At 68.8% G+C, this 15,324-nt stretch overlaps 2 protein-coding genes across 2 annotated transcripts; one reads left to right on the top strand and one right to left on the bottom strand.

Moving 5' to 3' along the window:
- Positions 1-15: 15 nt before the first annotated feature.
- Positions 16-4,976, top strand: CHLRE_17g730100v5 (uncharacterized protein). The gene is made up of 7 exons (XM_001701464.2): positions 16-563; positions 987-1,153; positions 1,282-2,024; positions 2,289-2,775; positions 2,933-3,070; positions 3,225-3,299; positions 3,531-4,976. Exons 1-7 carry the CDS (start codon positions 416-418, stop codon positions 3,735-3,737), a joined length of 1,965 nt encoding a protein of 654 aa, XP_001701516.2. The 5' UTR covers positions 16-415; the 3' UTR covers positions 3,738-4,976.
- A 37-nt stretch (positions 4,977-5,013) lies between these two features.
- Positions 5,014-15,315, bottom strand: CHLRE_17g730050v5 (uncharacterized protein). Its single transcript, XM_043072413.1, has 6 exons — positions 15,085-15,315; positions 14,769-14,857; positions 14,557-14,592; positions 13,688-14,384; positions 8,413-13,554; positions 5,014-8,179 (listed from the first exon to the last, which is right to left on the bottom strand). Exons 1-6 carry the CDS (start codon positions 15,104-15,106, stop codon positions 5,874-5,876), a joined length of 8,292 nt encoding a protein of 2,763 aa, XP_042914872.1. The 5' UTR covers positions 15,107-15,315; the 3' UTR covers positions 5,014-5,873.
- Positions 15,316-15,324: the final 9 nt, after the last annotated feature.

Here is a 15,324-nt window from a genome sequence, read left to right as displayed (position 1 = left end):
CTATAGATTACATTTTTGCACGTTCTTGTGCCGCAGGACCTCAAAGTAAAGCGCCCCCGTCACCTAATTTGTACCTCAGTCCCATTTTCCTTCACAAGCGATGTGATGCCCAAGTCGATACGTATATACAAATAGAATACTGCTTAGATACTACTTACAGCTGCCATTCACCACTTAGCCCCCTTTTCGGCACAGGGGTACAACTGCGGGGTACAGCTTGTTTCTGCCTTGCCGCGGCAGCGGCATTTGAACCATGCTAACCAAGGAAATTAGTTTATCAATGCGACTGCTAGCGGGAGGTCTCCGTGCGGCAGCAGGGGGCGCGGCCGTCTCCGCAACTTCCGCCAGCAAGCTCACGCGGCGACCCTTGCCAGGCGCTTCGGCCTGGCTGCTATTATCTCACCATCGTGCAACAATGGCTCGTGGCACGAGAAGCCTGGCGAGGACAGACGGACTAGGGTCTCGGCCATTCGCAGCTGAGCACCTCAGCGCCCCAGCTTTTGGCTTTTCGGCATCCTCAGCTGCAGGTCTTGGATTTGCAGTTCTCGGCCTCGGCTTTTTGTGTGAGTGGCCGAGTGCTGTCCGTTAGCTAACGCTCCCCTTTTTGTTGTCTGTCGCCCCGACACCCCGAAAGGTGCTGTCGAGAGCTGTATTATGCTTTGTGGGCATGTTGGCTGCGTCGAATGGATGTCAGCTGCAATACACGGAACGGCCTCAATTGCAATGGCATTCGGGTCCGCGCCACAGGTCACGCGCGAAACAGCTTCCACACACATTTTCATACACGAACCTGGTTATCGTTGCAAACCTCCAAACGCAATCCGTGCTTGCTCGCTGCCACGTCATCACCACTGAGCCACGCGCACTCACGCAAGCCACGGAACCCCTTCTTACATACCTCCCCTCCTCCCCCTCCACCCACAAACTCCCTCTCCCTCCCTCCCTGTCTACATCCCTGCCCCCTTACCTCCCATTCTACACCACAGGTGGCGGCTCGGAGCCCGGCGGCATGGCGACGGCGCTGTCCGCGGCGGCGCTGCTCAACGGCGCCCTGCTTGCACACGAGGCGGGTCACCTGGCGGCGGCGCGGGCGCTGGGCGTGGCGGTGGGCGAGTTCGCAGTCGGCGTGGGGCCGCGCGTGGCGTGGTGGCAGGTGCGTCGCGCGTGTGGCTCGCCCTGCCGTAAAAGTCCATCTCGGTGCTTCCCAAGCCATGTCTTCTATCCAAGCCGATCCCAACCACCATGCCTCCCTTCCTCCCTCTCCTCTTCCCCCGCTCACAGGGCGCCACCGGCACCACCTACTCGCTCCGCGCCTTCCCGCTCTTCGGCTATGTCACCTTCCCCTCCGCCGCGCAGCTGGGCCCGCAGGGCTTAGCTGCGCTGCAGGCCGCCGCCGCCGCCGCCGGCCGCCGGCCGCGGGTGCTGCTGGAGTGGCTCAGCCCGGGGCGGCGGGCGGCGGTGGTGGCGGCGGGCGTGGCAGCCAACGCGCTGCTGGCGGCCGCCTTTGTGGCGTACCAGGTGGTCAGCTACGGCGAGCTGGGGGTGGTGGTCCGGCCCGGGGCGCGCGTGCGCCTGGCGGAGGGCTACGGCAGCGCGGCTGAGTCGGCGGAGCTGCTGGCGGCAGAGGCGGCGGCGGAGGGCACCGCAGCATCGTCGTTGGAGGCGGCGGTGGGAGAGCGTCATGCGGCGAGTGGGGCGGAGCAGGAGGCGGAGGCGGCGAAGCAGTGGCGGCGGCTGCGGGCGGGGGATGTGGTGCTGCGGGTTGGCGGCACGGCGCTTCCAGCCGGCGGCGACATGGATGCAGCCATGGTGCGTGCGCTGGAGAAGGAGGCGCTGGCGGCGGTGGCGGCGGCGGCGCGCGGCCGGGGCGGCGCCGTCGGCGCATGCGGCGGTGCGGCGGCGACTCTGGAGGGCGTTGGAATGGCGGTGCTGCGCACGGCGGCGCCGGAGGCGGGGGATGAGGCGGCCGCCAGCAGGCGGGGGCGGCAGGAGGTGCTCCAGATGGACGCAGCGGAGGTGCTCAGGTGGGTGGGTCGGCTGCTGCTGCTTGCTGGCGATCCACGGTCGTACGGCGTGTGTTTATGGCCCGTGTTGCGACAGCTTTCGAGTAGGGTTGTAGGGGGCCACACTGCCACACAGCTGGTTTCGGGCTGTGTCCACGCTAGCTGCGTCTGTGGCAGGACTGTATGTTTCCTGCGGGCCTTGCCAGTCTCATTCCACCATCTGCGGTATTTTAGAGCTAGCACCGCCCATTCACGCCGCACACACAAACGCTTTCGCCTGCACAGATACGAGACGCTGGTGGTGGGCCCCAACTCGGCGGCCGGCTACCGGCGGCCCGGCAGCGCCACAGAGGCGGCACACATGCTCGGCCGCGAGTACTACAGCTGGGCCAGCGTGGTGCTGCGGTCGTGGGCGGAGGCAGCCTCCGCCGCCGTGTCCTTCGCCAGGGGCGGCAGTAGCCAGGAAGCCGGGGCACCAGCAGCAGCAGCACAGGCCGGCAGTAGCAGCAGCAGCGTGAGTGGGGCGGGCGGCTCGGCGCAGATGGTGGGGCCGCTGGGGCTGGTGGCGTCAGCGGCGGCGATGGCTGTAGCTGCGGACCGACAGAGCCGTGCGCCGAGCTGCTACAGCTGTGAGCAGGAGGCTGCGGGGATGGCGGCGGGCGGCGGCGCCTCTGGATCCGGGGTTGCTGGCGCAACTGCCGAATCCGGATCCATGTCGTACAGCGAGCAGCCGCCAGCGCTGTTGGATCTCGGGATCCAACTCAACCTTCAGGTGCGACATGGAATGCAGTTTGGCATGGGGCGGGCAGCTCCTGGTGCGTGAGATAGAACTGAGAAGCTACACGCGCCTGTTGCCGCTGATCCCTGAACGCTGTTGTTCTTCATCGTGATAACGCACGCACGCCCGTGCTTGCCGTACCGGTACACAGTTGGCTGCGGTCAACATGCTGCCGCTGCCGGTGCTGGACGGCGGGCAGCTGCTGCTGGTGGCGCTGGAGGCGGCGCGCGGCGGCCGCCGGCTGCCTGCGGGGGTGGAGCGGTGGGCGCTGGTCGCCAGTGCGCTGCTGGTGGGTTGGCGTGCGGGTTGGGTTGCTGCGGTTGGATTTGGCGGCTTTGTTACTCATGTCAACTGCTGAGGTCGTTCTTTACCTTAACCATATCCCTCATACATTGAACTGGCGAATCATGCGATGTATCAATCCTTGACTGGCGCGCGCGCAGGTGGGTGGCTGGGTGGCGGCTCTGAGCCTGGCAGACGTGGTGGGGCTGGCGGACAAGGCCGCGGGCCGACTGGCGGTGAGTCCGTGGAGTCCGTGCCGCGTTGCCTCTCGTGTTGGCACATTGCTGCGTTGGTGCACGGACACCTGCGGGGCCTCCGGGCCTGAGCCTCGCATTCTGTCGCGCCCCTCACCCTGCTCGCTGTTTAGTTCCACTCTTCCACTTAAGTCATGTGTATTGCTGTCTTTGTGGGTTCGCTCCTAAGCTGCTCCTGTGTTGGCGCCCTGGTCATGATGGTTGTGGGTGCAGGTCGCCCTGACCTCGAGCAGCAGCCCCCACGCGGCCGGGTCGCAGCATCAGCGCCAGCTACAGCTGGCAGTTTCGGTGGGCGGCAACAGCAGCAGCAGCAGCGGCGGCAGTAGCAGCGGCAGTGGCGGTGTGCAAGGCATCTCACGCGGCTTCGCTGCGGATGCGGCTGCTGCCCTGGACGCCGCCACCGGGGCGTGGGCGGTGTGAGGTGCCCTTCTGTCGCGGCTTGTTTTACAATAGCACAAGAATGTATAGCATTGAATTTTATACACGCGCCCTTGCTTTGCGTGCAGCTGTGCCATTTGCAGAATACGGCTTAATCTGAAGTCATGAGGGGTTTATCGTGGGGGTTTATTAACTTGGCAGTTGAAGCAGATAATGTTGTTACGGCAATGCTGCTGAATTGCGCGTGCTGTACGGCATCGTTGTTGGCTGTCCAAACGACTTTTGCATTGTTTGTACGGCGTGGCAATCATTGCGACATGCCGTACCACGCGCGTAGCTTTAAGCGTTGCGTATTGGTGTACGAAAATGGTGAACGTTGGTGCTGGGAAATAACAGGAGGGGATGGTAGGCATTTGAGTGGTTCATAGGACGCGGCACAGGTGGGTTGTGCGTGCTGAGGGACACCCGACGCGCGCTCTTGCCGACAGCGCAAGCAATAAAGTAGCTTAGCAGGCCGATGGACAGTCACGGAATGAGCAGGAGCAAAAGGTTTTGCTGGTTTCCCACAGCGCCTCACGTGCTGAGCGCGGTGGGGACTGGGGTTCAGGGATTGCGCGCCCGCTGGCACGGCGGGAGGCGCGGAGACCATGCTCAGGTGTTGGTGTGGTGTTTCAATGTGTCATTCGAGCACGCCTGAAGAAATTTTGAAGAGTGCGTGAGCTTGGAGATGAGAGGTTGTGAGAGACTGAGAGCGCATGGCGGAAGTGAAGAGAGCTGAAGAGTCAGGCCCTACCTTGGGCTCTACAATGCACGTACTGGCATGCACGCGGGTTTCGTACCGTCGTACGTAACATGATATGAACGGGGCGCTGGCAGCCTCACCCCGGCCGCGGTGTGCGTGTTGATGTGCGCCCGCATGCCTGGCGGTCACAGGCTGCCGAACGCACATGTAACACCATGGCACGTCTGAGAGACTGCGCCATTCACCAGTGCCCGAGGCAGTAGTGGCAAGGCAGAGGTGGCAACGCCGAACGGCTAAGGCGCGGCAGCTGGGGTCAGTGGGGTGTGGGCATGCGGCTGTACACCTGTGTAGCGGTGCATGGCTGTCGCGGCTGTACCCTTTCACAAACCCTGCGGAAAGTCCCAAGCAGTCTCCAATGGTCATTCCTGTGTCATGGGGGGAGGGCGGTTTCCCTTCGGGCCGGAGATGGTTCCCTCCTGACCTGGGTGCTGGGTACCCTTGCTTGGTCGGACTGTCCCTTCTTGTAATGTCGCATTCACTCCTGCTGCCATGGCGCATGGCCCTTGGGGTGGGGTATTATGGGATTACGGTTCGGTGCGAGATGCTTCTGGCCGGGCCGCCAGGGGCCCTGCTCCTGGGCCGTGCCGGAGGGCCAAATCTTCCGCCCAGCCTGCAGCCGAGCTGCCTCACGAACCGACGACTGCAGAAAACCGCCGCGAGAACCGTACCGTATCACCCTCGTGCACCCAAACAGCCTTCCAGCTTCGCGCTACGCAAGCTCCATCGCGCGTACGTGTGCTCGGGGATACAAATTGCCAAACCTCTCTCGTATTGGCGCGCCCTCACGACGTCCCCGTGATGTTGTGGCGCATTAGGACTGCGTCCGCGCCCATGCGTACGCACCCACACAGGCGCACGGTGTGTAAGTATGGGCATTTCTTGTTTGCAGGCAGCGCAGAAGTTTAGGAATGCAGGGCGCGGGGCAGTGCCCGCATGCTGTGCATTTGTCGTCCCCTTCTACCTACCTCACTGATGCACAAGCCTTTGCGCATGGCGCGCACTAAAACAACAAAACGTCCCAGCTCCTACTACTACAGAAAGCTACAAAAAAGCGGCTGCCACACACCTGCACGGTATCTTATTGCAGACACGCGTCCGTAACACAAACAGTTTCTTCATTACTACTGCTGGCATTGCGCCGAAGGGGTCGCCTCCAGGCCTTCTCCACTCCACGAAATGCGCGCTGGTCGTGCAGACCACATTCCTAGCCCTCCGAGCGCGTCTGTGCTGCCGCAGCAAACGCAAACACACAGCAACACACGCACAAACACGCACCGCACCGCACACACCATATCCCGTGTGTGCCCTTGCTCGTGTTCTATCCCAGCGCACACAAGCTATCGCTACCACGCCAGCTCCGTCCGTTGCCGCTCCGCTCAAAACGCAGAGTCAAAGTAGGGCCCAAACGGGTCCCTCACGGGATCCGCACCCAGCGCCGCGTCCGCCGCCAGCCGCCGAACCAGATCGCGCACACAACGTGCCGCCGGCCGCACCTCTACCCCCGGCAGGCCCTCCAAAACACCCTCAATGAAGGCGTCGTCATCCAGCAGCAGTGCTACAGCCGCGCTGGGCACCGGCCGCCGTGCTACAGCCACCGGCAGCAACCGGGAGGAGGAGGACGCGGCGGCGGCTATTATGCCGGTGGCGGCGGTGCCGCTTGCTCGGGATGAGAATGGGGCTGGCGCGGGCGAGGGCAAGGGTGCGAAGAGTGGGCGTGACGGCGCGGGCGGCGGCGGCAGGGTGGGCACGCGGCGGGCGTGGCTGTAGCTGCCCGGCGCGGCGGCGCCAATGGCGGCGCCCATGCCAGAGAAGGTGGCTGTAGCAGCTGTAGCAGCCGTGGCTGTGGCTGCAGCGGCGCTGCTGTCGCTGTTGCTGCTGCCGTTCTGGGCGCCCCACACGCCGCCGCTGCTCTCCACGGCGTTGCGCGCTCGCAGCATGTCGGACAGCGTGAAGGTCATTGCGTTGCGCCGCGGCCGCGGGCCGTGACCCGCCCCCGGCAGGCCACTGCCGACTCCGCCGCCAGCGGCGGCCGCCGCGCCGGCGGCGGCGGCGGCGGCTGCGCCGCCGGCTGTACTGCTGCTGTCGCCTTCGGCGCTGGCAGCGCCGGCGCCAGTGGCTGGTGCGGCGCCTGTGGCCGCGCCGCCATCGCCGCCTGCGGCAGCGACGGCACCGTCCGAGCCCGCGTCCTCGCGTGGCGCCGCTGCCGGGAGTGGCGGCGAGAGTGGCGGCGGCGGCGGCGGTGGCATGGGCGGCAGCGGCACGCTCGCAGGCGCGCTCTCGCCGCGCTGGCTGCGCGCTCCCGGCCCGGCGGCGGCGGCCTCAGCGGCGGCGGCCACGCCCTGAAGCAGCGGCCCTGCGCTGTTGCGCGCGGCCAGGGGTGGCAGCGGCGCCGGCGCCGCCACCGGCGCCGTCGGCACTGGCTGCCGCAGGGCTGCGCGGGGAGCGGCATCTGCAGCCGCCTCCGCCCGTGCAGCTCTGGCCCCCGCTGCTGCCGCGATCGCCGGCGAGCCAAGCCGCTGACGTTGCCGCGGCCTCCATTGCGGCGACTCCTCTGAAGAGGCGTAGTCACTGGGAGGGTCCATGGGCGGCAGCTCAAACGCATCGCCATCGTCTGAGACCGCCTCCTCTTCTTCCTCCTCCGCCTCCTGCTCCTCCACGCCCTTCTCCTCCTCGCCCTCCCGCTCCCCATCGGCCCCCGCAGCCCCTGTCGCCGACCGCTGCACCACCGCATTCTCCTCATAGCCCTCCACCTCCTCCTCTGTGAACTCATACGACTCCCGCTCCTCCTCCTCCTCCTCCTCGCCTTCACCCTCCTCGCCACTCCCCCCTTCCCGCTCCTCCTCGCCTTCGCTGCCGGTGTAGTGCGAGGGCGGGTAAGGCAGCTGCGGCGACCCAGTCAGCAGCGGCACCGGCGCCTCAGAGCTGGCTGCGGAGGAAGCGCCGCTGACGTCAGCGCTGCTGCTGCTGATGTCACTGGCGCCGTCGGCGCCTCCAGCGCCGGCGCCGTCGACGCCGGCACCAGCAGTGTACCGCCGGCGGCGGCGGCGGCGGTGCGACGCGGCATCCTCATCTTCCTCGTCGATGCTCGGCGGCGTTATAACCAGAGTGGTGGCGGCGCCGGCGGCAGCGCCAAGCTGCATGATGCTACTGCCGCCGCCGCCGCCACTGCGGCTGCTGCGGTCGTGGCGGTAGGGAACGCCGGGGGCGCTGCTGCTGCTGCTACCGCCGCCAGCTGTAGCCGCACCCGCTGCAGCCGCACCGGCTGTAGCAGGGGCGGCGGCGGCACCGCCCGCAACAGCGGGCGCGGCAGGCGGCGCTGGCGCTCGGCCCGAAACGCCGCTTGCGCCATGACCTGCACCCCCACGGCCGCCCCCCGCCGCCGCCGCCGCCGCCGCCGCCGCCGCCGCCGCCGCCGACGGCGGCAACGGCGCACCTATTTCATCAGGCGACAGCAGCGGCGGCAGACTGTCATTGTCACTGTCATCCTCCTCCTCCTGCTCGCTGCCACTGGAGCGACCTGCACCGCTGCCGCCGCCGCCGTACGGCATTTCGCCTAGCGGCCCAAACAGCTGCTCCAGAAATGCCGCCGCCATTGCTGCATCCACCGGGCCCAGCGCGGCGTTGTCGGCGCCGCCTTCGGGCGCAGCGCGGCCGCCGATGCCATCCCGACGTCCGGAAGTACCTGTAGCGGGTGATTCAGTTTCTGTTACGGTTACCGCATAATTGGTCAATTGGACGGCTACAACCCAAGAAAGTCGTGCATGTAGGAGGCCAGACCTCACTCACACACAAGGGCGAGGCACCAGACGCAAACCAGCTCGACCCACCTGACATGCCTCCACCCCTCTGGTTGTTACTGGGAATGGTGAAGACACCCCCCCCCCCCCAAAGCATCCTGCACCAAGGCATTCTTACCTGCCCCTACGCCCGCACCACCAGCACCGCTGCCACCACTGCCGCCGCCGGCGCCACGCGCACTTGCCAACGGCCCCACCGCCGCCGCCTCGTGGGTTCCAGCCGCCTGCGCCTGCGCCGCCGCCGCCGCCGCAGCCGGAGCCGCAGCCGCCGCCGCCGGCACCGCCGCCGCCACCGGCCGCTGCGGCGCGAACCGCGCCGCCCACGCCGGTATCTCGTGCGCCTCGTAGGTCCCTGGCAGCCCCGGCGTGTCGTTGGGCCCCACGCCGCCGCGCCCGTACTCCTCCGGCGGCAGATAGCTGCGCCAGCTGGTGGACACGTGCACGCCGCCCACGTGCAGACGCACCGAGCCGCCGGCGGTGGCGGTGCCGCCTCCGCCGGCCCCGCCGGCGGCGGCGGCTCCGCCGCCGCCGCCGCCGCCACCTCCGGTGGCGGGGATGGTGAAGCTGAAGATTCGGCTGGCGCCGGCGCCGCCGCCAACGGCGGGGCCGCCGGGGCCGCTGGCGCCGTCGGGGCGGACGAGGGCGTCGAGGAGGGAGCTGCCAGCGGGCAGGTCCACGCGTCCACCCGCGTAGCGGTTCAGGCGGGGGCCACTGCCGCCGCCGCCGCCGCCTGTGGCTTGGGCGGCAGATTCCATCATGGCTGGATAGAGCGCCTCCAGGACCGCCTCCGCCGCCGCCGACAGATCCATCAGGTGCACGCCGCCGCCGCCGCCGCCGCCACCTGCACCGCTGCCGCCAGCGATGGCCCTGCTTGGGGAGCCCAATGGCTGCAGGCCGGCCTGCAGGCGCCGCCGCCGCTCCGCCCGCCGCTCCTGCCGCCGCCGCCGCCGCGCCGCCGCCTCCTCCTCCTCGTCAACAGGCACCTGCTCCACGGTGCCACCCGGGCCCAGGCGCACGAGCGGCGGCATGGAGTCATTGGATTCCGAATCCAGATCCGAGGAGATGTCGCTTCCAGTACCGCCATCAACGTGGCCGTCATGATTCGGATCCAGATCCACCGGCGCGGCCGGAGCCCGCCGCAGCTCCATTTCGAAATCCGAATCCGAGTCCGAGAACGCCAGGGGTGGCATGGCGTCGACTGACTCGCTCCTCTCGCCGGACGCCTCCTCGTCCTCCTCCTCCTCATAATCCTCCTCCTCATAGTCTTCTTCGTCCTCCTCCTCCTCCTCCTCCTCCTCCCCCTCATCCTCGTCTTCGAAATCCTCATCATGGTAACACGCCTCCTCCCCGTCATGGTCAGGGACGCCATCGCCGTCCGCCCCGCGCAGGCGCCCATCCACCCCCTCCTCCTCGGACAGCACATCCGCATGCGTGTCCGTGTCCGTGTCCGTGTCCTCCTCATCGGACGGCGGCGCGAGCGGCGGCACCTCATCGTCGCTGTCATCATCACTGTCACCATCATTGCCATTGCTGTGATCATCGCTGCCCTCCTTCTCCTCCTCCTCCCCCAGCAGCCGCTGCACAGCCGCCGCGCCGCCAGCACCGCCACCGGCACAGCCGCCGCCGCCGCCGCCACCAGCAGCAGCAGCAGCAGTAGCAGCAGCGGCGGCACAGGGGTCATGCACAGCGCTGCGCGCCAGCCAGGAGCCGCCCAGGCCGACAGGTGCGGAGCGCCGCCCGCCGCCAGCGGCCGCGCCAGCGGCGGCTGGCAGCGCCGCCGCCGCCGCCGCGGCTCCCGCCGCCACCGCCGCCGCCGCCGCCGCTGCGCGGCGGCCCCACGGCTCCTCGTCGTCGTCGCTGTGCATGAGAGCGGGCACGTTGTCGTCGCCATCGCCATCGCAATCATCGGGCAGATTGACCCCGAGCGACCCCACGCCACGCCGCCGCCGCTCCCGCCGCTGCTCGCTGTCCGAGGAAGAGTACGCAAGCCCTGGCATCGAGTCCGAATCCTGCCCATCCTCCTCTTGCTGCCGCTGCTCCGCCCCCGCGACCGAAATTGCATTGACTGCGGCCGCCGCCGCCGCCGCTACCTCCACCGCCGCCGGCACCACCGGCGCCGCCACTGGCGGCGGCAGCGCACCCTCCTCATCCGCAACCGCAGCCCCAGCGGGGGCGGAGCGACCGCCGTTGCTGCTCACGCCACTCATGCCGCTGCCCGTGCGCCGGGCATACCGCCGCCGGCCGCGGCCGCTGTCCCTCTCGGATCCAATCCCAGACCCGCATCCGGATCCGGTTCCAGATCCCGAGCCGTACCCACGAGACGACGCCATCCGCGCCGAGCCATCGTTACTGCTCGACGCCGCCGCCGCCGCGTCCGCCGCCACAGCCTCAGCGGCGGCGCGCAGTGTGGCGGAGGCAGCGTAGAGGAATGAGTCCACATCCATTCGGTCGTCATCTGCCATGTCCAGCAGCGTCTGCAGCGGCGACGAGCCAGTGGCGGGCGACGGCGGCAGCGACGGCGACTGCGACAGCGGCAGCGACAGCGACTGTGCGCGGGCAGGTGGCGGCGGCAGCGCCGCAGCCGCGGCGGCCGCGGCGGCCGCCGCCGCCTCAGCCACCTCGTCCGCCGGCGCCGCCACCAGCTGCGCCGCTCTGTGAGGAGCGGCAGTGGCAGCGTTGCCGGCAGCGGCATTAACGCCGGCGCCGCCTCCACCTCCGCCTCCGCCACCGCTGCTGCTGCATGTGGTACTGCCGATGCAGACAGAGTCGTCAAACACGCCGCCGTCGAGCTCGGGAGCGGCGGGGAAGGGCGGCACGGACAGCCGACGCCGGTGCACGTGAGGCAGCGCGTGCGGGTGCGAGTGCGGGCACGGGTAGCGCTGGTTGGGCGCCTGGCCCGGCCCGATCGCCACCGCCGTAGGCGCCGGCGACGCCGCAGGCGGCGACACCTGGTCGCGCCCGTCTCCCACTTCCGTCCCCACGCCCACGTCCTCAGGACTGCCTTCGTCCGCCTCTGACGCCTCCGCCTCTGACGCCTCCGCCTCTGACGCCTCCGCCTCTGACGCCTCCGACACAGACTCCTCCGTGTGGAGCCAGGCGCGGCCCTGACGCCCGCGGCTGGGCGAGTGCGGCCGCGCGGTCGCCCACCGCCCCGCCCGCGCCGCCGCCGGCGCAGCCCGCTGCTGCTGCTCGTCGTCCTCCTCCTCCTCTTCCACCACCACCACCCCGTCATCTGCACCACCGCCTGCACTCCCGCCACGGCGGACGGCGGCATGCCCACGCCCCGTCAGACCGCCGCCACCGCCGCCGCCGCCGCCGCCGCCGCGGGTCCGCTTGGCAGTGCTGCTGTCATCTCCGGAAGAGCCAGCCTCGCTGCCGCCGCCGCCACCGCGGCCGCCGCCGGCAGTACGGTACATGTTGCCGGCAGAGGCGGCGGCGCCGCCAGCGGCCCAGGCCAGCCGCGGCCGCCCCTGTCGCCGGGGCGCGGTCACCGGCTCAGGCAGCGGCACCAGCGGTGGCAGCGGCGGCGGCGGCAGCGGCGCCGCTGCTACGTTGCTACTGCCACCATCGCGCACTCGCGCCGCCTGCTGTAGCGGCGGCGTCGCCGCTGCCTCAGCGGCTGTAACAGGAGCGGCACTGCGGCTGGCGGCTACAGCCAGGCGGTCATGCAGGAACGCGGCGCGGAATCCCGCGGCGGCGGCGACGGCGTCGCCGCTGTTGCTTGCTACTGCCGCTACCGGGCCGGGGCTCGCTGGCTCCGCGGCTGCTACTGCCGGCCCCCCTGGAGCCGACACTGTGCCCGTCGGCTCCCTTGCCGCCGCTGCCGTAGCTGCAAGTGCTACCGCCGCTACTGCAGGTTCTGCTGCCGCCGCCGGCAGAGCGCGCACCGAGCCGCTGTTGCGGCCGGCCCACCCCCGCACCACCACCGGCCCCGCAGCTGCTACAGCCGCCGCCGTGCGCGCCAGCCGCAGCGCCGCCGCGGACCGCGAGCGGTGCAGGCCCCCGCCTGCGTCGTATAGCTGCTGTTGGCTACTGCCGCTGACCTGCGTGCGCAGTAGCAGGTGCTGCTCCTCCCTCGCGCCGCTGCCGCTGCTGCTGCCACTCGCGGGGGGCGCTGCGGGATGCACAGCCTGCGGCGGCGCCGCCCCAGAACCCGAACGGCCAGCTGCCCTAGAACCCGAAAGGCCGGCGGCGCGCATCAAAAACCGCAGCGGCAGTAGCACCAGCCCAAGCGCCAGCCGCGCAAGCGACCAAGCCATGCCGTCGCGCCGCCGGTGCGCCACCGCCACAGCCGCCGGCACTGCTACTGCCGACAGCCCTGCTGCCGGCGCTGCTGCTACTGCTGCAGACCCCTCCCCTGCCGCCAATGCCCCTGCTGCAGCTGCGGTTGTGGCGGCTGTGGCTGCAGCCGGCGCTGCGCGCCCCGCCGGCGGCGGCTGGCGGGTTTGTTTTGCCGAGACTGCCGGCCAAGCCGCGTTACTACTGCTGCTGCTACTGCCGCGCCTCCGCCGCCGATTGCTACTGCCGCCGCCTGCCCCCGGCAGTAGCGGCTCCTCCTCCTCGCTCCCGGCTGCGCAGCCCCGACCCTCCCCGGCGTCGTCACCCTGCAACCGATGCCCGCCCGCCCTCGCCGCTGACGCCGCCGAAGCCGCTGGCCCCCGCCTGCTGCTGGCCGCCGCGCTGGCGCCGGCTGCATGCGCGGCCCGCGCAGGGCGTCCCCTCCTGCTACAGCCTTCGCTGTCATCTCCAGATGACATGAGGAGCCGCGGCATGTCGTCATCATCCTCATCATCCTCACCATCCTCGTCTTCTTTATCCTCCACCTTCTCAGCATCGTCGTCGACGCCCCGGCCCCCGCCTGCCACAGTCCTCGCCGCGGCTACTGCCGCCGAGGGCCCTGGTACCCGGCTACTGTTCCTGCTACTGCCAGCGCCGCCGCCGTCTCCTCCGGCTGCTGCAGCCGGCGCCGCGTTGTCCTGCGCTGTGTGCTCGCGGCTGTGCCACCCCGGGTCGAGGAGCCGCTGGTACTCTGCCTCGTTCTCCCCGTCTGGCAGCGTCTCCCATTCCGAGCTGTCGCCCTCGCCCTCCTCCTCCTCGTCCGCCTCTTCCTCCTCTTCAGAGGTGGTCGGGTCCGCGTAACCCCACGCGCGCCACAGCCCATTGCCCCCGCCCCCGCCTCCGCCCCCCGCGCCCACCCCGCGGCCGCCGCCAACTCGTGGACCTGCCAGCCGTGACACCCGGTTGTGCACATCCATCAGACCTGGAGGGGTGGCAGGGTAGTTTGGGTGTCAGGGATTTCCCGGCAAGACAACCAGGGGGGCAGCATTCCTATCCGCCCTTCACCCCATCTGCGCGCCAACAAAGCACCCCCTACAGTCTCCACACTCCCGCACCTGGCGAGCCGCTGCCAGCTGCGCCGCCGCCACCGCCCCCGGGCCCCCAGGCGTCCGTGGACGAGGTCCCAACAAACCGGGATGACGTGGAGGACGAAGGAATGGCTGCAGTGGCAGCAGCCGCACCCCCACGTGCCCCGCCGCCGCCACCAGCACCGCCACCGCCACCGCCAGAGGAACCCGCAGCACCCGCAGCAGCACCGCCGTTAGCTGCCTCCCACGCCTCCGCAAACGGGCCGCCGCCAGGGAAGGGGTTGCCGCTGCTGAAGCGCCCCGGGCTCTGCCCCTGCCCCTGCCCCTGAGCCTGCGCCGCCGCCAATGGCTGGGCCAGCGGCGGCGGCGGCGGCAGGGCTCTACTACTGCCGCCGCCGCCGCCGCCGCGGCCAACCCGACCCGTGCCCGCGCCCGCGCCTGCTCCGGTCCCGAGGTGCCCGAGGCCGCCGGGGTGGGCTGCGAACTGGCTGCCTCCGGGCGGCAGCCCCGCAGGCGGGCCGGTGGGCATCCTCAGGCCCCCGCCGCCACCAAAGATGCTGCCGCCGCCGCCACCACCGCCACTAAATAGGCCCCCACCGCCGGCGCTGCCACCGCCGCCAAAGCCGCCGCCAAAGCCGCCGCCGGCCCCGCCCATCATGAGGCTCGTGAGCATGCCCAGTCCACCGGCGCCGGCGCCGAAGCCGGCTGGGCCGAACATGTTGGACTGCAGGAAGGAGATTTTATTCGGGTTTGGGATTATTGCTACAGCAGGTATTGTTTGATAGGGCGGGTGCGGGTGCAAGGGTAGAAAGCAGGTGTGCGGGATGGCTGGTGGGCATCATGCACAAGAACGCCTGAGAACCAACAGGAGGCGGCCCTTAGTGCGTGGACCTTACCCGCAGGCGGCGCTGCGAGGGGTTGAGGAAGATCGGCTGCGGGGAGCGGTACAGGGCATGGGCAACAACATTGATACTTTGCGATGACGATGACGTGAGGTGTGGCGAAGGAATGCGGAGGGCGGGGCCACTGGCAGTCCTCGTCTCCTCCCCCACGGCAAATGGCCCAAGGCCCACGTCTGCAGTCGCAGCTCCCTCCTCCCCAGCCCCACCTCATCATCGTCGGATCCAAACCCTGGAGCCACAAACTCCTCGTCGAAGCTGGTCGAGCTCACGGCAATGACCGGCACGTTGCCAAACCCTGCGTCAAGCGCATTTTGGGGAGGCGAGCAGGCGCGCAAGTCAACCCAAGGTACACCTAGCGCCCGGGCTGTTCGAACTCAGCAAGGTTCTAAAGTGAAATAATGCCGGGGAAACTCGCAGGCGCAGGTCAGAATGACCGAGGGCTATTCCCAGAATTCCCACCGGGACAGGGTTCCTTTCGTTCCCAATGTCGCCAAAGGGCGATCTAGCATGAGATTGTGTTACCTGGCAATGAAATGGAGGTCATCCTCGCAGGGCTTCCTGCCTTACAGCCCCAGGCCCTGGCAGATTTCCCACGCCAAACTCAGCCACCTGGACTTCACATGCTATGTGAATCCACTCAAAGGCAGTCGCTGCAAGTCTGCGTCACCGTTTAGGATTATTTCTCAGAACGAGACGTGCAAGGGACCCTAAATGTCTCGAGCTGCCCAGTCTCAAAGGTCGTCGTCGCCGCTGTTCATTAAA

The sequence above is a fragment of the Chlamydomonas reinhardtii genome, chromosome 17, assembly GCF_000002595.2.
Source record: "Chlamydomonas reinhardtii strain CC-503 cw92 mt+ chromosome 17, whole genome shotgun sequence".
Taxonomy (NCBI): Eukaryota; Viridiplantae; Chlorophyta; class Chlorophyceae; order Chlamydomonadales; family Chlamydomonadaceae; genus Chlamydomonas; species Chlamydomonas reinhardtii.
Note: the sequence above shows the minus strand (reverse complement) of the source record. Positions and strands in the feature narration are given on the sequence as shown.